General features: G+C 30.0%; 1 protein-coding gene across 1 annotated transcript; it reads left to right on the top strand.

Moving 5' to 3' along the window:
- The first annotated feature begins 9,195 nt into the window (after positions 1 to 9,195).
- Positions 9,196 to 22,224, top strand: LOC143191210 (uncharacterized). The gene is made up of 5 exons (XM_076396073.1): positions 9,196 to 9,365; positions 12,248 to 12,492; positions 17,298 to 17,426; positions 18,278 to 18,459; positions 19,817 to 22,224. The coding sequence occupies exons 1-5, from the start codon at positions 9,233 to 9,235 to the stop codon at positions 19,965 to 19,967; spliced, it is 840 nt and encodes a 279-aa protein (XP_076252188.1). The 5' UTR covers positions 9,196 to 9,232; the 3' UTR covers positions 19,968 to 22,224.
- The last annotated feature ends 251 nt before the right edge of the window (positions 22,225 to 22,475 follow it).

Genomic DNA, 22,475 nt, shown 5'->3' with positions numbered 1-22,475 from the left:
GACTTCGGAGTGAAATGATGGAGCCATGTTGCATCCACTGTCTCATATTGACGTAAAAACTCAGGTTTATTACTCTTGATCATTGTGTCTGCTATTTCATTCAATTTCAATTTACGGTCATTCAAAATCATTTTATGGATTTTTTAATGATTTCGTCGGTAACAACTTCTTTTGGGCGTCCAGTGCGATCACCGTCTTCAGTGCTCATTTCACCACGTCTAAACTTAGCATACCAGTCCTTGATGGTTGATTTCCCTGAGGCAGTATCCGGAAACTCGGCATCAGGCCAAGTTTTTACTTTAACTGTAGTTTTCCGTTCAAAAAACAATATTTTATCAACACGTGAAATTCCTTTTTGTCCATTTTTTTCACAATAAGAAAAGTTGTTTCAATCAAAATGATATAATTCACAAACTGATGATCCGACAGCTGTCAAATTTATACACGCATTTGTTGAGGGTTAGAGCTGACTACTAAAAAACATATAGATTTGTAGGATGTTCGTCTGTTCGGTCGGTCGGTTGGTACGTATGGCTGTCGATGCGATTGTTTATCGGAACACACACTACTGTTTTTGGAAGGAATTTGCACGATAACTAAAAACACTGGTTGAAGAAATACTTCTTTATTTCGATTATAATCGATACATGTGGTCGACGGGAGAATTGTTAAGATATTCGGTTAAGGTAAAAGGAAGTACGTTAACGCTATGGTACTGTTACAAGGGGGTAGACAAAAGAAAAAGAGAGCGAGACGTCGTCGTGGTGGTTTTTTATAGCCGGGAACCGTATGGTACCAATCCACCGGCGTTGCCAACCTTTGAACTTGCTGTACGTGAATGCGTGGAGGCCTAAACGGTCGTAGCGGTCGTAGCGACCGCTCACTCCCCTCCTAGTGGAGCCTCCGTGGAACGTACCTCTATGTGGTGCAGGTTCCGGAGTGCATCCGTAATCACACAATGAATCGCCCAGGGACTTCTTGTGAGATGGGGATCCCAACCTGAGCGAGGAGGTTTACGGGATCAGGTGCCAAAGAAGTTATAGAAGGACATCGTTCGTCTTGGGGCGTTCCGATTTATTTGAGGGTACCTATAAGTGTGGTGCCTTACGTGTCCCGTTTCGTGATGCAAGTGTGTTCATGTGTTGATGTTATGCATGATGTCGAAATGTGTGGCTGTCTATGCGATTGTTTGTCCGAACACTCACTACTATTTTTGTAAGGAATTTGCACGAGAACTAAAAACACTGATTGAAGAAATTCTTTTTTATTGCGATACTAAATGATACATGTGGTCGATAGGTTAAGAAGAGGAAGTACGGTAGCGCTGTGGAAGTGGTGCTGTTACAAGGGGATAGAGAAAAGAAAAGAGAGCGAGACGTCGTCGTGGTGGTCTTTTATAGCCGGGATCCGCAAGGTACCAATCCACCGCCGGTGTTAACCTTTCAGCTTGCTGTAGATGAATGCGTGGTGACCTAAAGGGTCGTATCGGTCGCTGCAGATTTAATTGTAGTAACGCTATTTATGTGTCAGGCCGGGAACTTTTCAATTGACCTGTTAAGTAAGACACACACAATATAAATTAAATATTAAAACGAAAATTAGAATAAATACTATTATTTGTTTTTACATATTTTAAAGTCTCCTTTTACCAATTATGGGTTTATTTAGACTGGACCTACTATTTAACGTAGGCTCCGAACCACGGTCCTCGGCATTAAACCTACCGACTGGTGAGTGACCAAGTTAGAAATCATCCCAGAAAACATCTGGTCTTACCCAGCCTGGTTACTGGCGTGACTGGGATTATTTTTCTTATCGGATTTTACACTCTTGCCTAAGACAATCACAAATATTAAACAATCACAAACATAAATTTACGACCATGCCCCAGCAGGATTCGAAACCGCGGCTATCGCAACAGTAGAAAGACCGTCCTGTTGTCTTTTATTTTACTATTTATTTTGAAATAGTATTTATATCTAATACATTGCTTATAAAACGAGACAACTATACCCAACTATTAATCGACAGCAGGTTTTTGGGTTGTATTTATATCCTTATTATATTTACGATGAATTCTTCTCCACATTACCTATCAGTTATAGTTCTAGACGCGTTTTTGCATTTTGTGGCTTTCCCTGTAGATCTAATCTACCTTTTATTTTCAAGTTTTCATTAATTGTTCTGGCTGATATTTTCTAAGTGAGAAAAACAATTAGGTAATATATTGCGCTTTTAGTAACACATATTTACCTTTCCACGTTTGCTTGTTGGAAAGTATTGCTGTATTTCCATCTTATGTTTTCCTTTTGAATCACTTTTCTGTTGAAATCTCTGAAGCATCACCTATATGTTTCTATTCTATTTCAATTTGAAATTCTTTTTTTTTGAAATTTGAAAAACTGTATTCTCTCCTAGAGTACTTGCTACATCATGTACAAAAGAATTAGTGCCCATTCTCTCCTCATGTATAAGTAATAAATGCACATGCTTGACATGCTTACAGCGCATTTTTTATCGTATACTGTCAGATCTCACAGGATTTGTATACTAGTTTTTGACATTAAATATTTCCCTCTCCAATCTTTATATTATATTCTTTAATCTATTTTTATATTCGCAGTTTTTCCGTAGTTTTCGCCACAGATTGTTTCACTCCATTTCAGCATAGATCCGACTTTAATGTAATAAACTAATTAATTTAACTAAATTTCGAACTGAGAAACTTGTATACTCTTATTACTGAAAAATACTCCTTGTAAATTCACCACCCACAGTGATACCTGCTCGGTCATTCCAAGTCACTACTTTACCTAAAATAAAGTAGTTTTGGCGTAAATATATATGTGTAAAAAAATATGTTTAATTTTTTGATGAGTAAGTTGATTCCGGTTAATTTAATTAATTCAATAGAGAACAATCCCTAAAAAAGTCTCCCCAGAATCATATCTACTCCGACGGAGTGTGTAGGATTCAAAAACAAAAGTTCTCTCCCAAAAAATTTTATTATTTTACTAAAACTTTTCTATTTTACGGAAATAAGTGATGAACAGGGCAAGACAATATGAAGATTCGACCTTAGTAGATAGTAAATAGTTTGAGCAAGCCATTCGTTGACATTTTAGGTTATATGTTCAATCGGTTCATAGCTTTAAAACTTTATTCACGTAATAAATATAGATTTAACTTTATAGGAAACTTTAGTTGTTCCGCGACGTACAATATCTAGATGACACTACAATCACCTTTCGATTAATTTTATTAGTTTGAATCGCTATCTTAAGACTCGAGAAAGCATTTGTTTAATTCATTTCATTATACGTTAGTTATTTATTTTTTTGGGGCCCATTTTTCTTTGGCAGGACATGAAAAATAGGTTTAGCTTTTTTACCTTTTCGTGACTAAATTATAATCATAATTAGTACGTTATAATGCATCTAAATTCTTACAAGTACATATCTATCTATTCCTGTACGTAAGTGTTGTATTATCTGGATTAAGCATGTGTGCTGTCGTCTTAGTATTGTGTTCACCTACTATATAATTTATAAAATGTGAAAGACGTTTAAAACATAAAAAATATTAATTTACTTTAAAATAATATTTTATTTAAGGAACCAAGAGGCAACGAGTGTTTTTATCTATGAGAAAATACATTAAATCTCCCTTAAGGTCTATATTGGACATTAAAAATAAAGGCCAGATTTGTTTAAATAAAAGGGCTTTATTCGACAAAAATACTGGTTTATAAGTTATTATAAGTTATTTTTTTATATTATAATATATATATATATTTAAATCCTGGCGGATCAAGCCAGGTAAGACATGGTAATGTGTTTCGATAAATCAACCAAAAGATACTGTTCTGGAACCATTCCGTGGTGCTGGTTTCGCTCATTTATGCTGACTTAGTATTTGGTTGTTGCACAGGATTGGATTCACATTCTAACACGACCAAAAAACTAAAAATAAAAACATTTGCTTAGAAATCAATTATTATTGATAATTGCCCTGGAATATCTGAAAAAATATCGCAATTTTATTATTTTTATAGGTATTTATTCTCATAACATTATTTTCAGTTGTTATATTGTAGTATTTGTTACATAATACAAAAAATAAAATATCATACTGAAAATATTTGGTAATATGTTTTGTGTTATTTCTTAGATTACTCTGTAAAGATTTTTTAATATTGAAAGTTATGCAACTTTGTGTAACACATATCTGATCAGCACTTACATATTAAATAATTACTCTAAAATTGTAAAAATAATTATTTGTAAAAATTGTTTAAGTAATACATTTTTTTTACAAAACTGACATTAATAAGCAAGCAATATTTCAACTTATAAAATTATACACGTTGTAATAAGGCACACTGTTACATTTAATTTTATAAATATATATCTTCACTGGATGTTATATAAGTATAAAACTGAAGCAGTTATTACATATTAAGAATAATCTATTTCTATAAAAATTACTTATAATCTCTGAGCTTGTCGGCAAATAGAGGTATTGTATACCAATTTCAACATATTACCTTCATTATAATATTATAACAATTTTTATTTTGATACTACCTATTAGATCTAATAACTTATTTTTAATAAATAGATGTATCTCATATGTCTATTGGTAAGTCTATTGATATTGGCATATTGGAATATATTATAATTTTACTACCTAATAAAATAAGAAAATAAACGCAAATTTTAACTAAGTGTAATAATATAAATCTTTTTATATATTAATGTAATTTATAAAGAACATGTGTAATTATGATAAAATATTTACTTATAATAAATAAAGAGACAAATTAGTGACTGCTTTAATCAAGTGACAGTTGGGTAAAAAAGTAATTGTGGAAACAATTTTAAGGAAATGGGCATACTCAGTTTAAACGGAATTTTGTGTCAGTTCGATTATTAATAAAAAAACGGTAGTCAAGGTTCAAAGTACATGTCCAAAAATAGTAACAGTCCAAAAAAAAATTAAAAACCGACAAAGAAACCAATATATTTCTGGTTATTTATAATAAAATAATGGGTATTGTCTCCAAAAATAGTATTTAAATTCAGTGGCGGCAAGATTAAAGGCAATCCTCTTAGGTATTATTAACCGTTTGAATTAAAGAAATGCCGAACAAATGCCTTCTAAAATTAAATAAAATAGTTTTTTTGGAATATTTTAACAGTCTATTTAATTTATATTAGTATGCTATACTCTGTCTTGGCCCTGTGAACATCTGCTTGATTATTTATGGTTTATAAATGTTGTAAATAATTTGAGACTGCATTTACTATCATCATACATTTAACTGTCCTCACTATCAATATTGTGTAAACATTTACTTTAATAGATTATTCTTAATTTTTGGTATTATATAGTGTTAGTAATACCACGTGGCATTTAAAGTTACAGATTAGCCAGTGGGAAATTTAAATCTTAAAACATTACAGATAAAACAAAAGTAATTAAGAAACTAGTCTTTATGTATGAAAATATTCATAATTTGAAAAGGAATTATGTATTTAATAAATACTCAAGCACTCAAATATTTTCATCCATTTTTATACACTTTTCTAATCGATAGCACAAAAAGGTAAAACGCCCCAAAAGTTAGCAAAAGTGTGCAATAAAAATTTAACATCTCACTGTTGCTTTAGTTGTGGTTCTAGATCTGCACTTTTACTTGTTTATATAACCATCTAAATGTAAAGGGCTTCCGTCACTGAGGATTGTGTTATTTCATTTTAACTTGCCCAGAAAAAACTTTCAGGCCCTTTCGGCGCAGGTTTTTGTTAAAACATAATCCTTTAAAGTTACAATCTGTGAGTTGTTTTCGGGGCCAGCTATGAGTCGTGGATCAAACCAACACAATGTTTCCCTCATGAGGTTTTGAGTTCTTAGGTTTCTCCGATATTCCAAACCACGAATAGGATACGGGATGCTCTAAATAAGGGAACTAAAGAGTATAAAGAAATATAAAAGATTAAAACTAATGTCTAGAATTTCGAACCAGCGTAAAAAGATCCTCGCATAACAATTACCACGTATTAAAATATCCTAATATCAAAAAAAAATCTCATGAGAATATCCTTTACCTAAAATGTCCTTATATAAAATATCCTAACATAAAAATATTCTAGCGCCAAATATCTTATCATGAAAGTATTCTATTCTGAAATGTCCTAACATGAAACCCGCTATTGAGTTTATAAATTTCTTATATTTATTTCCAAAAAAACCGTTTTATAACATCTGCCTTTAATAGCATTATGACGGTATTTTGAGTCTCTTTGGAAGAACTTTTTGGAACCACTACCTGGCCTCTAATTCACTTGGGAAACGAATAATCCTTATAAGTCGACTATTGGTTCCAAGAAAAGGTAACTGTCAGATACCGTATAGTTTCAGAGTGGATGTGACATACACACTACCTTAAATAGGGCGCACCAAGGGGTTCGCAAGCAATAGACCATTTGGTTCTAGCTGATCATCATAGAATAAGGAAAAAAAGGTTTGCAAGCATTCATTTCACGACCAATTCACAATAAAGTATTCATGAAGATATTCATGAAATACTTACGACTAGTTATTAGTCAAGTTTGTAAAATAAGATCGATCCGTATACTCGAAGATAGTTCGGGTATTTTATAGTATTGCATTGTATTGTAACTATAAACATAAGAAATATAAGTAATTAAGAAACAGTTTACTTTTATTTCAAGAAAGATACGCAGGAACTAATTTATATCAGTTTCGTAAATCACTGACATCTCTAAGAAAAAACTTATTTTCGACTCTGTTGAACCGGCGCTCCGGAAATTATTTATGAATTAAACAAGCAATTCAACAAAGGTTTTATGGCTACAAGGAGCTTTCGGAAGAGTGTTACATCAATCGGTAGACACCCAGACCAGGTCGCGTCTCGGCAGGAACTCAAATCAAACACTCCCCAAGGTACCTTTTCGTATCCGATTGGAGGAATTCTGATTACATTCTCCAAAACCTCCAAATTTCGCTAGATACAGAGCACGATCGAAAACATGAACGATACAAATTGTTTTTGATTTTCAACAATCTGCCCGGTGTATTACTTATTTTAGCTTAAGTGGTTTAACTTTATTTTAATTTTGGAAATACATACTGATGTATTAATCCCGTATTCGCCTTGCTGGTCTATTAAGGCATGTATAACAAATTAGTAGTAATAAATTAATTTTAACTAAGAGCACATCTAATGCAAGATGTAATTGATAAAAACTGCTGACGGAATTGTTAAACTTTGTGATGTGTCATAATTGTATATAAGAATGCTATATGAATAACTTTTTGTATGTTGTCGTTGATAGGTTTACTCCTCCCGCTCAGTCGTGTGGTAGAACCTCCTTCTCGCATGACCATCTTCTCCCATGGACAGACTTTAGAGGCACACAATATTTGTATCTTTTAGGTATTTTAGTGCCTTGAACATATTTGTCGTTTCGATTTGAAACTCCTTCTGATATTTTGGATTCTGCAAGTAGCTCCAGTCGCAATTGATTATTATAACAACACTCTGTCCGTTGTACTCACAGCATGTTACACGAAGCAGATAGTGGATCAATTATCAGGTCCTCGTATTGCCCTTACGTCGCTAAGCGTCGAACGAAACCGAGAGTTTATCAAAACATAATCCAACATCGCTGAATCATTGCCTCCTTGCTATGTTAGTTGGTGCTTCAGAGGGTGTCGGAATAGAGTGTTACCCACCACAAAGTTATTTAATGAAGCAAATGACAATAAATGTAAAGATTTGTCATTTATTTCTCCATAGCTACATTTCATAAAACCGTCTCCCAACAGTCCTAGCTGAACTTGTATGTCTTGTTTTGTTTTGTTGTTGTATTTGGGTGGGCAATAAATCGTAGACATTGTTAATGGACTATAAATTACCTCTAGGGTTATATTGGTTACTTTTAGGTGATTTTTGCTAAATTTTTCTCCTTCAAAATGCTTCATATGTCTTCAAGGATGATTATGTCTATAACTCCTTGTACTTTATTATCTAGATGATTTCTATGTTAAAGCTTAAATTTAGTAATTTGCAGATAGTGTTAATCTGTGAAGTGTGTTTCGGAAACCATCGTTATGTCAATATTTTGTTTAGTTATGAATATTTTTAGTTTCCTGTCATTAGGCAAGTTTAGAGACGACTTGTATTATTAATTTACTTATCTTTTCTTCCAGTTTAGTGATGTGGTGGGCTGTCTTTGTTGCTGTTGATTAATTTTTCCCGTAACACGGGATAAATTGTTTTAATATAATTTCTACTTATATAGCTTATATATTCCATTTGAAGTTTCTTATGCTGGTTTATCTTAAATAATAATGTAATTATCTTACGATTTTTATAATTAACTTATAATTTATCCTATTATATTTAATATAACAATATTATACTCAAAGATAAAAGTTTATACCTCTATTATATCTGTTATTTTTCGTATATTTATCAGTTATTATTTAAAATTAAATAATACAGGCATTAGATACTATTATATATTATAGAAAGTTTTTATATAGTAATTATCAAGACTTATTTATATTAATTGTTCTTATTTTTATATAGTTCAGGCAACCCACTATACAAATGCAAAGAAAAATAGAAACGTGAATCTTTTGAGAATCTATTTATTGCAGTGTATAGATGTTGTTTTATTTTTAGAAAAATACTTTATGCATTTGTTTCAAAAAAGCTAAATGTGACACTAAACTTTAATAATTATAGATATTATAAATACACGTTTTCAGCTGTATTCTTGACAATATGGCGACTTATAAATTTAAGACGGCGCCCACCAGAAAATAAGACCAACAAACTATATAATTAATTATTGTTGGAAAATATATACAAAATTTTATTATACCCTATTCCCCCAGAATTGAAACCTAGGGAAGATCAAACGACAAGGATTAAATATGAATGACCGACGGTTCTGATTTAAATTGGAGATATATCTGTGGCGGCTTAGAATATAAAGGTTTTTCAGCGCTTTTGTCGTAAGCCGAAATCTATCCTATTGCGGCATCACCTTTGACAAAATTAAATTATTTTGAATTATTCAAAAAATTAAATTAGATTTCCAATAATGTAAGTGGAAGGGATATTAAATTTGTTCAATTTACCATCATTTTACCAGTTGATCCGGAAATATTGTGGTGGTTGTTTTGCTTTAAAGTTATGTCCAATTCTGACTACTGGTTATTGAATTATGAATTACTCGAAAGAGTTTTATCGTTTTTGGACGAGGAAACAAGTCCTTCGGGAAAAGAATCTACATATTGGGCTACTAAGCGTTGTTACCCAAATCTAGGTATGTAGATAAGTATATTCAGTCTAATTAATTATTAATGTTGTGTTGATCGATTTTCGGTATTGGTTGAAACATTAAATAAAACAAAAAGCAAATAAAAAATGTTAAAAATTCCTCATCGTATGATTTTATACAGTTTCTAAAAAATTATTTATAAGTAATATTAGTTTTATAGTTCTTAATATATTAGCAAAGCCTAAGCTGCTCATATTTTTTAAATTAAATGTAAGGCTAACATTATATATTTTTGTTAGTAAGTAACAAATAAAATATTTTAGAGCATAAATTAATTATTCTGATATATAGTAATTAATAAAAAAATAGTTTAGAGCATATATCACATATATAAATTTATCAATAAGTAACATATTCCTTTAAATAATAAAATAATGGTTATAAAATTTCTCTGCTATTTTCATACATCTCATTTTATCAATTTTTTGCTATATCTTCACAGATTAGAGTGGTAATATATAACGTGAATATTTATTTAAATAACTGGCCTGTCGATCATATCTCTTTTGTAACAGCCTTATGCTGATTAAAAGATTCGGTAGTTCATTAGAAACTTGGAAAACAGATCTTATGTTTTATAGGTAATTATATTTTATATTTAATAATTTCTTATTCCGAACATAATTCTTTTTATATCGATTTTTTATTTAAACATTTCTGTTCTTTTACACTTATTACTAGTTCATTAAGTGCGTGGAAATGATACGGATCAGAAAAACGGATTCATAGTTGTAAACTTTACTTTGCTTGAAGTATAATTTCTCTATCACTTATAATCCTCCAATTTATTGATTCAGTCACTCTAGAGATTTTGCAGAAGGCTTACAATATAGTCCTCTACAGCTATATACATAAAATACTTAACTTTTGCATTTGAGCTTGATGTTGAAATAATTCTTAATTCAATTCAATTATTTTAGCGATATTATTTTTGAACTGTGTGGTAAAGGTCGGTCATAAATAATAATTTGAAGTTAACAATTTAGGAGTATAACTTGAAGTGTCCGGTTTGATTTGGTTATATATATAGATGGTACAATTATTGACTGACTAATATGAATTCTGGATAGTACTAACCTCTTACTATAAGCTTCAAAATGTCATGTCATTCTAACTATTATTTTGTACAGTAATTTTAGCGAAACATCTATTATTTAATGAAACACCTGTAATTTTATACATAATGTAGAATTAGACGCGTTTGGTATATGTTGTTTTTGATGAGAAAATTTACTTTGAATATCAAAGCGTCTTTATAAGCATTATGAACATTTTCAGCATTATAATTAACTATTACGTAGAATTTCAACACTATTATATGAGGATCTACAGTGTTGGATGTTTTGATTGTCCAAATCTATCAAGAAAAAGTTCACGAGATAATTTTTCTAAGTGAGGTTGCGTGAGGTAACTGATTCTGCGGACGGCTTGGAGGTGATCGACAGAATTTTTTTTTACACCGATACGTGATAATGAAACACGGATTCACTGTTCATTCACACACCTGAAGAAAATAGATAATTAGTTAAATGGTCGGCATTCGATGATGTCCAAAACGCCCAACATTTTAAATCCTGGTTAGGCACCCAGTTTATAAAATCCGTATTTTGGAACATGAAAAATTAGAACTATTTAATATAGAAATACTTATAAAAAAAGGTCCCCCCAAAAAATCAATTCCATTAATTGCACCCCAATCAATCCTATCCCAAGAAGATTGCAAAATGCCGTCGAAAATTATGAGTAAATTGACTTGAATTGAATTACGTTTTGAATTGCATCCCCATCTACTATATTCATCAGATTTAACCCCAAGAGTCTGCTGGCTCTAGAAATTTGAAAAAAGGCCTGGATTAAAAATCTGTATATAAAAAAATTATCGAAATATAAGAAAAGAGTCGGATTCACTTTTGAAGAAATTATAACGATAAATATGAAATACATGTCGACTTTTTGAAAAAATATTTTCTTCGATTGATGGGATATCTATTTAGTAATGTATTAAATGAATATAATATTTTCATTACAATTATAATTTTGTACAATTAGTGCAATGTTGCTTCAAAGGTTTGAAAGGAAGTCATTTTTGCATTGGATAGTAGCAGGTAATGAAAAATTTATTTATTTCGAGAATTCCAACCCAAAGAAAAACATGGTTATCACCTGGCGAAGCCGGTCTATCAATTGCAAGACCATACTGCCTTGTGTTTGATGGAACCAGCTTAGTGTCGTATATTTTGAACTATTGAAATCTGGAGAAACAGTTAATTCTAATCAGTACCGACAATAAATGATTATTTTGAACAGTGTATGGATCAAAACAATCAATCAAGGAGATTTTGTGGCATAACAACGCGTCGTTTCACAGAGCAAAACCAGTCAAAGAATTTTCGAAATCACTCGAATGGGCCGAACTCGCACCCGCCGTAATTTCCAGACCTGGCCTCATCCAACTACCATCTTTTCGCATCGATGAGATACAGAGCAGAGTAGAACACTTTGCCGATTTTGAAGAAGTTAAAAAATGGTTCGATAAATCAATGGAGAAACTATTCTATTAAAATGGCATCCATAGATTGGAAGACGGGTAAAATATATGGAACCCAAATGAATGCCGAATGCGTTGAATAAATACATTCTAATTATCCGTTGAAAATAATGTGTTTTCTTTTGCGAATCGGAACAATCAACATCATCAATCATTAGCGTCTAAGTGATGATATGATTGTATCAAAGGATATCCAATTTTTGACGAGGAATTTATTTGTTACTGGAATAGTTTTTAGACATCAATACCATTACCTAATATTTTATCGTTTTCCAATGAATTTATAATTGTTTCATTCAATAGAAAGCTTTTATTCCAGTCTACACTAATATATTTCGGAACAAGACGAAGGTAACATGGACTAAATTTGCGGCTGGATTGAGGGTAGTTGAAAAAGCATCCGGGACCACAGAAGAATTGCCAAAGGTTGCTGTTGCTTCGACTGAAAATAATGAATCTGTAGAAGAAGAAGTAGTTATTAAAGAAGATGATGATGTAGATTTTTATGCGAAATCGGTTGAATCTCTAAATATGCTTCTTTTAAACGATTTCGAACATCATCCAGTAAGTATTCGATTTTTGGTTGATCGATTTCAATAGGATTACGTTTTAATTATAATTGTTCGAAATAATAGACAATTAGGTATATGAAAATGTTTTATGTGTTGTTTATATCTATTAGGTACATGAATTTTGATCAACGATATATCTATTGGTGAAAATGTGAATTATTAGCGTAAACAATTGTTAGACAACCTATCCTAACTTCGATGACTGTCATTTTTCAACGTAAAATAAGTGTTTTTCATTTACTATTGTTGTGTAATTCAGTGTCGACTTTCATTACTTGTTATTGCTTGAGTTGAGTACATCTGTTGCTGAGGCTCATCAAACACTTTTAGAAACGTAGGATGATACTGCTCCATAATATCCCAATTTTCTATTTAAACAACCTAATATTAACTAAAATTCATCACCACTATTTAATGGTTGTCAATGATAATGAATTGCTAGTAGGCCCCAAAACAATTCGAAGACAATTGCAAGACTGTGATGGTTGCCGGATGTTCAACTGTTGCCTAATATATTTACAATTACAATCACAAACATAAAGTACATCCATACCTCAGCGGGATTCGAACAAGGGACTATGGAAACGTAGCGTTTCAAAATGCCGAAGAAGTCCGAAAACAGATCAATGATTAGATTGCTGCCAAACCAATGTTGTTCTTTCGGCAGGGTATCGCTATGTTTGCAGAAATATGGGAAAATTTAGAAAAATATGGGAAATATTTTGATTAATATAAATTATACCAATTGTTTTCGAGGATTATCTTTTTAAAGAGAAAAATGATGAAAATAAATTCAAGCACTTGAAAGATTCCAAGAACATCAGAAAAGTGTTTTGATTTTATGACATTACTCAATGATGATCACCACCACATTCAGCCACTTAGTATCTAACCAAATTATCTGATTCGTTAAAAGCTTGATCTAATAAATTGTGATCAATTGATTGAATAACCCTGACACACAAGGTTTGAAATTTAGTTTCGAATATTATGCCTAAATAGAGATCAACTGGTAAGGTTCTCGCAGGAGAGGTTGATCAAGAGAACATCAGCTTCCGGATTATAAAATGTTTTGACTACAGTTTTATCATTTTTATTTATCGCTCAAGACCATTGAATATTTTTGGGTTATAAATCTATTACATTCTACTCTGTAATTCATTATAGAGTTTTCAATGTAGAATTTTTCGAATCTCCTGATGTTCAGACGATTTTGAAGATTACTCATATTTTAAAATGTATAATCAAGTAGGATTATTTTTTTAAAAATGACGGCACAGTAAAAAAATGCCGTTTTTTACAGCAATCGCTGAAAGGAATGTATATGTTTGTTAAAATAAATTGTAACACAAAGGGTAGCTTATGGTTGATTGATTGGTTAAGCTCGGCGTAAATTCAATATTTTCGATTGATGTAGAGTTTCACGCCAATTTACAATATAATAATTGCAGGAATTGCAGTTAAAATATTGTTCATATTTTGAATATTTTAACAAAACTTAATTGGGATATATTGTAGATGCAGTGTCATGGATAATATTTTCATATGGTAGTTATAAATTTTCTTAATGAAGGCAAAGTGCATATATAGTGAAAATAGTAAACTTCTTCTAAATTTATAACGTCAAAACGTCACAATGTTGCCGCATCAACTTTAAGTTTTAGTTCATTTTGGATTTGACATATAACAGCATTTTAATTTAAATCTTATAATGAACAAAAATAATGTTATTAAATATAGTTTATTCTAACATTATAGCACATGACGTAGAGATTTAGGCGTGATTTATAGAATTCGGCATTTTCAATTAGAGTAAATATTAAGCAGCGATTTGAAATTTGTCAAATCAAGCAAAGTACCAAAGCAACATTTGCGATTTACAACCTTTAATTATTATTACTAATGTTTTGAAGAATTTTGCAGACATTTGACAATGGGGCGAATTTTATAGGCTGATTCGATTATATATTCATCTCTTTTTAACTAGATTAAAATGACAAGAAAAAATGGTGTATAAAATTATACATAACGGAATTTAGAATCTGGTATAGGTGATACATTCGACATCGTGGTTGCATGTGCTCAATATTATTTTGAATAGACTATAACTGTGTTGTTATTCATAATGTATCTATTTTAATATTTAATAAATGATGACTATTAATATTTAGTCGATAAAACTATTATTGAATTTGTACTTATAAAAGCTAATTCTTCAGTATATAAAGGGGATGGATAAAATAATAGCAACACCTGAGATATATACTATTAAATTATTAATAAAATGTAAAACATCTGCATTTCTTCGCGGAATAGATTCAGAGAGTGTCTGAATATTTTCCAACGGAATGTTGACTTGTACCAAAACATCGCCAATTACTTCGATGATTACACCCTAAAACTCTCCATAACGGTTCAATTATGTTGTGGTTTGGCAATTGTGCGAATGTTTTTCTGATTGTCCTCAAATCAAGATAGACCTTTTGTGGCTCTGTGTATGGACGCATTATTATCTTGTATTATGACAGTGTTTGGCAACTTCATCGTTCCGACCAGTGACGTGAATGATATATAATATTAATAGCTCACCTTATTATAACTTATATTATTAACATTATATAAATTATTATAACAGTGCCAATGTAAGCTTCCAGACATACTTTTAAAAGAATACAATTTTTGAAAGCATATAATAAAATCAAGGAAGACTTAGTACTTCAATATGTGTATTTGGATGTGAAATGAACATTTCAGAAGAGGACCATTAGACCCAATGGTCACTCACTCTGCAAGATGATAATAAAAATAGTGTTAAGATAACAAAACTTGATGGAAAAAGGTAAACGTTGGAATAAAAATTGATTACGTTTTATTAGTCATAAAATTTTTTAAAATGTTCATTGCAGATATATTGTTCTTTATGCTGGTAACAAGAATATTTCCAGATTCCCTTTCGAAATCTGGGAGATCACACATTTCACCGATAGTTTGTAACCGTGTGGTTTTAACCTTCATAGAATAAAGTGTATACAAGACTCGGCATGTAAACTGAGCAACACATACGCGTCGAGTTATTTTTACGGAAGTAGTGTTGCCAACAGGCAACAAGATGTACTATAGTCTATTCAAAATAGCAGTGAACTCACGTCATCTGAATTAATGACGTCAAAACGTGGTAATGTTGCCGCATCAACTCTGAGTTTTAGTTCGTTTTGGCTATAACGTATAACAAAAATCTAATCCAAATAAAATAATTAAACTGTTCGTAAATAACTCCGCCTAATTAACAATTATATATCCAAGTAATATGTTTTACTTTCATTAAAGAGCATATTTACCGTTTACGCTTAGTTCTTATTTCCTTCGGTGCAGTGTTTCCATGTAAAGTCTGTATTACTTCTTAGTTTGTTATGTTACTACATACACACATATTTTAATAAAACTAGATTTAATCACTGCATTCTCCCTGATGCATTTGCCATATCTTCAAAACGGTTAGTATTCTTTCTCTCCTCACACATTTTAATCTTTGATTACAATAAGAATTCTCTCGTCACCCTGTCTTGTAAATTTTCAGTATTGAATCATAATCCCATATTCAGAAAATTTCATTAAAGTGAATAACTAAGCTGTTAATTTCCAATTTATCTAACATTTGTTCACAATTTCATCATTTGTCAATTTCTTCTTCAAACCATAGGGGTTAACCGAAGGAAAGTTATTAACTATTCTTGTTTCCAGCATAAAGAACAATATATCTGCAATGAACATTTTAAAAAATGTTATGACTAATAAAATGTAATCAATTTTTATTCCAACGTTTACCTTTTTCCATCAAGTTTTGTTATCTTAACACTATTTTTTATTATCATCTTGCCGTGAGTGACCATTGGGTATATTGGTCCTCCTCTGAAATGTTCATTTCGCATCCAAATACACATATTGAAGTACTAAGTCTTCCTTGATTTTATTATATGCTTTCAAATTGTATTCTTTTAAAAGTATGTCTGGAAGCTTAAATTGGCACTGTTATAATAATTTATATAATGTTAATGATATAAGTTATAACAAGGTGAGCTATTAATATTATCCCTTCACTCTTAAGAGTTATTAAGAGAAGAGCGTAATTTAGACTAAACCACTGTTTGATCTGGGATGTTAGTTATGGTATTAATGCTTTAAAAGTATGACTTTAATGTGGACAACTTAAATATAATTTCAGAATGTGCGTGACTGACTGTCTCATGCCTAGTTTCCAACGTGATAATAATGTCTTACATTTTTAGAATTACAAACAATACATATTATCTATCCAGAGAAAAGTTTGAAATCGCGACAGGGGCTCTACCCTTTACCTATATAACCAACATATCACTATTGATTCTAAATATATGATTTTGTTGACAAGATCTGTTTGATCTGTTTGGGGTCATTAACATTGTTTAGACAATTTGTTCCCGTTCATTTTTTATTTACTCACGAGTAAGATATTAAAAAAACATGCTATATAACAAATCGTAATATAAAATGATAATAGTAAGTCGTACGTAACATAATAGTAACGTAATTGTTAAGCCACCAAATTTAGCGAATTATGTTGTTATTTCATATTTCGCGTTTGAATAGTTTTATTTTTATTTAGTTTGAACAGCATATCTATTGCATACTTTACAGATTTACGTTTTTATCCAACTTATATTTTAATAGACAATTAAGAACAAAAATTAATAAAATGTATGCAATAAATATAACAAATAATTGAAATAAAATCGGTTTTTAATTTTCTTTTATTCGCAGGTAATCGGGATAGCCAATGCTGTAGAAGCAAACCCTGAATATTCTATAGTAAAAGATATACAGGCTGTGGAGGAAAATGATTTATTTACATATTTTTGTGAATCTGATCGTCCAGAACGTAACCAAAATGTAAGTAACTAGTTCTATATATATGTATCTGTATATACTTTTTACTGTTTAAATTTTACTGTTAGTTTTGCTGTTTCTTAGCTTTATATATGCTAGAAACAGGAACAGCAAAACATTATTGCTGGAAGCTCAACACCTCTCATAATCATTACCTTCAAATATGGCATGTTTCGTTTCAGTAGTCATTCAATTTAACCTTCGTTCATTTAATTTTTTACTATTAATTCATGTGGAACGCACATATCGAGTTTCTTTTGGTATTCACTGTAATATAAATGGTTCAAAATTATTGTATGGTCTATGTTTAATTTCTTTTCTTTACCGAGAAATAAAATACTCAATATTCTGGTTCAAGTTTAGCATCTAAAAAAATTAGTTTTTAGATGTTAAACATGAAAAAAGAAAATGAGTAAATCAATTCTGACAATAAGGCTTACTAAAATACTTATTATAATAATATCAATGAGCCTCTGCTGCATTTATCTGCATCATCAGTTTCAAACCGCTATCAGCTTTGACTGAGAAAAGTGATTCCGATTCTATATCTATAATGTTTTCACCTTTTAAACGCGCTATAGTTGAATAAGCTTACTATAGATATTCGAATTAAGTGTCATCTATTAGGATATCCGAGAAAAAATCATCTCCATAATGATTCCATATTTAGATGGTTATATTAAGTGCTGCTTTTTCGAGCTAGCATTTAAATTCTGCCATGAAGTTGGGAAAATGTAGTAGCTTTATGTATGTAGAGGAGAATACTTAAACAATTGCACTCAATTTTTTTAAATGCCAAAAAAACACAAAATTAATTAATAGTTCTTTACATATTTAAATACATGTATTTTTAGGATTGCCAAAAAGTAGGTGTGGTGTCAAAAAGGAAAAGGGCTAACAAGTTAGATTACGACAACGATATACTACCACCGGATGTTTGCAAATTTTGCTATAAGAATGGCGAGAGAAAGATTGTATACTCCAGCCATGTACTAAAGTCTGCAAGTGGTGAAATAACCTGTCCCATATTAAGGAAGTAAATATCAGCATATTATTATCCGTTTAACATTTAATAATATCGTTGGATAATGAATTGTTTTCTATCATGATCATAAATACGAAATGATCTCCCAATTTATAACACTATATGTTCAACAAATCAGAGTATTTGATTTTTATTCTCAGTGAACTTTTACGTTATATACCTTAAAAAATTATGTGTAGATTTAACTTTTACAAATATTTTTGGAGCATAAAGTACTAAAGTATTTAAAACAGAAATATTTTCACTGGGGATTGGTTGCAAAGGAAAAGTAATTTGGAATGAATCAGAATGTAAAGCTTTCAAGAACATCATTCAGCTTATGGTTGAAATTGATAAATAGAACATTCCATAGGAATGCCTACAACGACAAAATGGAAATCAATATCTAGTGTTTTTTGTACATTACATATTATAATTAGAGTAATTCTAAATTAAATTTGGTAATTTCGATCTCTGTGACTAATTGCATCTTGAACGATAGGTCTAGAATAAGCTCTACTGGATGAAAACTCAACGCCAATGCAACAAAAACTTCTACAAAAACTACTTAGAAGTCACAAAAAATGCCATTTTCTAACCCATATACCAAATAGGAGAAATTTAAAAATTTAGATGTTCCAAATGCGTTTACTGAAAAAAAACTTTTTATTGAAAATTATGACAGGATTGGATGAGAAATAAGTTTTTACAAGAATTTGAAATACAAAAATCGTCGGTACATCCCAGGAAACCTTGTACATTGATGCCAAAATGGGATATAGGTTTCAATATGGTTCGGATATTTGAGTATTTGTTTGGATATGAATGGAGTACTAACTCCTGGAAATTAGTTAGACACTAACTGCGAAACGTTACAACCAAAAATTGAACAAACCGTTTGATCAGTTTAATGGAGCACATTTTAACTTGTGAGATAAATGTGTAAAATTAAGTTCTATGTTTAATATTATAGTTCGAATTACTAATTGAAGGTAATGAATTACTTTTGAATATATTTTAATACTTCTATATAATTTCACAAAATGACTTTGAAACGTTGTCTGTAACAATACTAAATACTACTCCAGACATATTTAAATGTCTAAAAGTCATGAGAGTGGTTTAGAAAAAATGGAAATAAACACAATATATTATAAGTATTGAAAGATTTTTAATGGCTTTCATATCACCGAGATCTTCATCAGCCTCTCAGGTCATTTTGTTTTAAATGTAATTTTTAAAACAATACAAACCTAATTTTAATATGTAATACTAATGTTGTAGTCCTTCGCTGATATAATAAAATAAAACATATTGAAATCTCATGTTCTAGTAATTTTTAACACATTCTCTATTTGAACATTTTCAGTCACACTTGTGAAATTTGTGGAGCTGCTGGAGGTAATGCCCATACAAGATCTCATTGTCCACTTAATACAAAATCCATTGTTACTGCTAAGACATGTCATAAAATCTCCAAAGGAGTGATACTTGATGAAGATGAAGAGGAGTCAAACTAGTTTTGAAGAAGTGGTAATGCCAGTATTTACTGTATTCTGATAGTTCCTAATTTTTTATATGTTCTTAAAATTAATAATTTCACTTTACTATATATGCATATTAGTATATTTGTCAAAAATTTGCGTGTGTTAAAATGTTTCAAGACTTTCTTCTTAAATTTTCAACAAGATCAATGAGTCTATGATCTTGATAATGACATTTTCGAGGCATTTTATTTCGAATACAGCATAGTTTATTTTTAAAACGCCAAAAATGATAAATAGATTATTTTGTGGTAATCGAATTTCCATTTAACCCCAGAAAATTCTTAAGTAATTATATTACCCTCTCCAATCAACATGAACTGTCGTTATTGTAATATGAAATCTTTCCATCTTCTCATCATAATATTATTGCTTTTAAAATTGATTGTGTGCTATATTTTTGATTATCAAACATTGAGTGAAACAATTTATTTAAATATATTGAAGATTTATATTATCAGTCTTCAACGTTTTGAAATTATGATATCTTTAAATTCATATATTATATTTTGTCATTATTTTTTTTATATAATTACAATATTGAATGAAACAAATTCAAATATGTTGAAGATATATATTACTCAGTATTCAACGTCTTCAAATCATGATATTCTTATCATTAAATTTATCAGTTGTATATGTTTCACTTGTATTAAACATTGAATGAAACATTTGATTGAAATATATTGATGATAAAAAAGAGAATTTGACAATCCCAACAATATAATCCCAAAATCATAATATTACTATCATTAGATTTGTTTGTTAAATTTTTGCTTTAATATTGAGACATAATTCTGAAAACATATATGTTTTTAAAACATCAAAAGTAATTCATATATGTATATACTTGATCTTCAACAAGCCTTAAGTCATAATATCTTTTTCTTTAAATATCACATATATTTTGCCTTGAACATGTTATCTTTTCATTTATGGCGCATTGAATAAAAATATTTAAATATATTGAGGATTTATATGAAATATCTGACACTATATATATATCTTTAACAAAATGGTAATTTTGTTCTTTAAATTTGATTGTTGCGGCTTGAAGGCATAAATGTGCCTTGAATACATTTTATATTTTTGCTTTTGAAACATTGAATGAAATAATATAAATATATCGATTGATATTAGTAAAAGAGTATTTGACTTCATATCCAGTGATATCTTCAAATAATGTATATTTTGCAGGAAATGTGACTATTTCCAACAATATCCTCACACTATGATATTCTTATCTTTAAATTTGATTATATATATTGATATTGCCTCAAATATTTTTATATTGGGAATATTAAATGAAATAATTTATTAAAATAAATTAACTTTTATATTAAAAAAGGAATCTAGATTTATATAGAACATCTTAAAATAATAATTCTACTTCCTCAAATTTAATTCTAGTTTAAAAAATGTATAAACAACTTCTTCTTTCTGAAAATATTAGTAATAGTTCATATTTATCCATCTTTTCCATCTTCAGCAAAAGCCTCAAATCATAATATCCTTGTTTTTAAAATTGTACATAAAGAAATATTAAGTATTGCGATTATAACAAATGTGTGCTACTTATTCCCAAGCTTGCAGTTTTAAAATTATTGTTATTATTACTCTTCGCATATATAAGTTGCAAGAAATAATTCTGAAATAGTTTGCACACATGTTATTTGCATCCTCAGTTCGAAACGTTTTTCGTTTATTCGTTTAATAATTATCCTTGATAGGCTATTATAAAAAGATATCCCATATCGAGCAAACAATCAAAGTTTTACATTTATCATTTTTGGCCCAAACATTTTTTCCTCAAGCTTTATAAAAAATAAGTATTCCGAATAATTTTTACATTAAAATGAAAAGTTTAAACGGATACATCTTAATAAACAAATCTTAGGATGTAATACATATGTGTTATGTATTTAAAGTAATATACTATATATGCATATTAGTATATTTGAGTTATTTTTTAGTTAATTTGATGGGTTGAATAGTTACTACCATTTGATATTATTTTATGTTATTTTCGGAAATTCCAGTAAACTAATAAATAAAAAGCTACTTTATAAAGCTTAAAAGCTTTTTACTTATTAAGATATAGTTTTAATAAATTAATATTTTTTAGTCGTTTTGGTATTTTTGGTATTGTTTATATACCGTTTATTGCAATGATTTTATACAAGTATTTTATATACTACTTTCTGTGCATTTTTAAATAAATTTTTGAATCAAACTTGTTTTTTCTTGAAGGAAGAGCTATATATACATATATACAACGTGGTCAAACATATACAACGTAAAAGTCCCGCTACCATTTTTAATTGCCTATAACTTTGCTCAAAGAAAAGGTAGGTAAGTTTAAAATTATATCGGCTAAATGGTGACCGTCATTCGCTATGCAACTTCTTTTGCTATGCGTCTCTCTCATAATTTTTTCATGTCCTCCTGCAACATCTGAGTCTGTCTTTAAAATATTGAATTGTT

The sequence above is a fragment of the Rhynchophorus ferrugineus genome, unplaced genomic scaffold (assembly GCF_030347505.1).
Source record: "Rhynchophorus ferrugineus isolate W39M unplaced genomic scaffold, kcgeb_rfMv2 rfM2, whole genome shotgun sequence".
NCBI classification, from domain to species: Eukaryota; Metazoa; Arthropoda; class Insecta; order Coleoptera; family Curculionidae; genus Rhynchophorus; species Rhynchophorus ferrugineus.
The sequence above is the reverse complement of the archived record's forward strand: the minus strand, read 5'-3'. Positions and strand labels throughout refer to the sequence as shown.

Excerpts from the sequence above, each read along its gene's own strand:
- LOC143191210 (XM_076396073.1), top strand. The coding sequence starts at position 9,233 with ATGTCCAATTCTGACTACTGGTTATTGAATTATGAATTACTCGAAAGA. Across the intron at positions 9,366-12,247 it reads GCGTTGTTACCCAAATCTAG|TCTACACTAATATATTTCGG; the intron begins GTATGTAGATAA and ends CTTTTATTCCAG. Across the intron at positions 17,427-18,277 it reads GTCCAGAACGTAACCAAAAT|GATTGCCAAAAAGTAGGTGT; the intron begins GTAAGTAACTAG and ends ATGTATTTTTAG.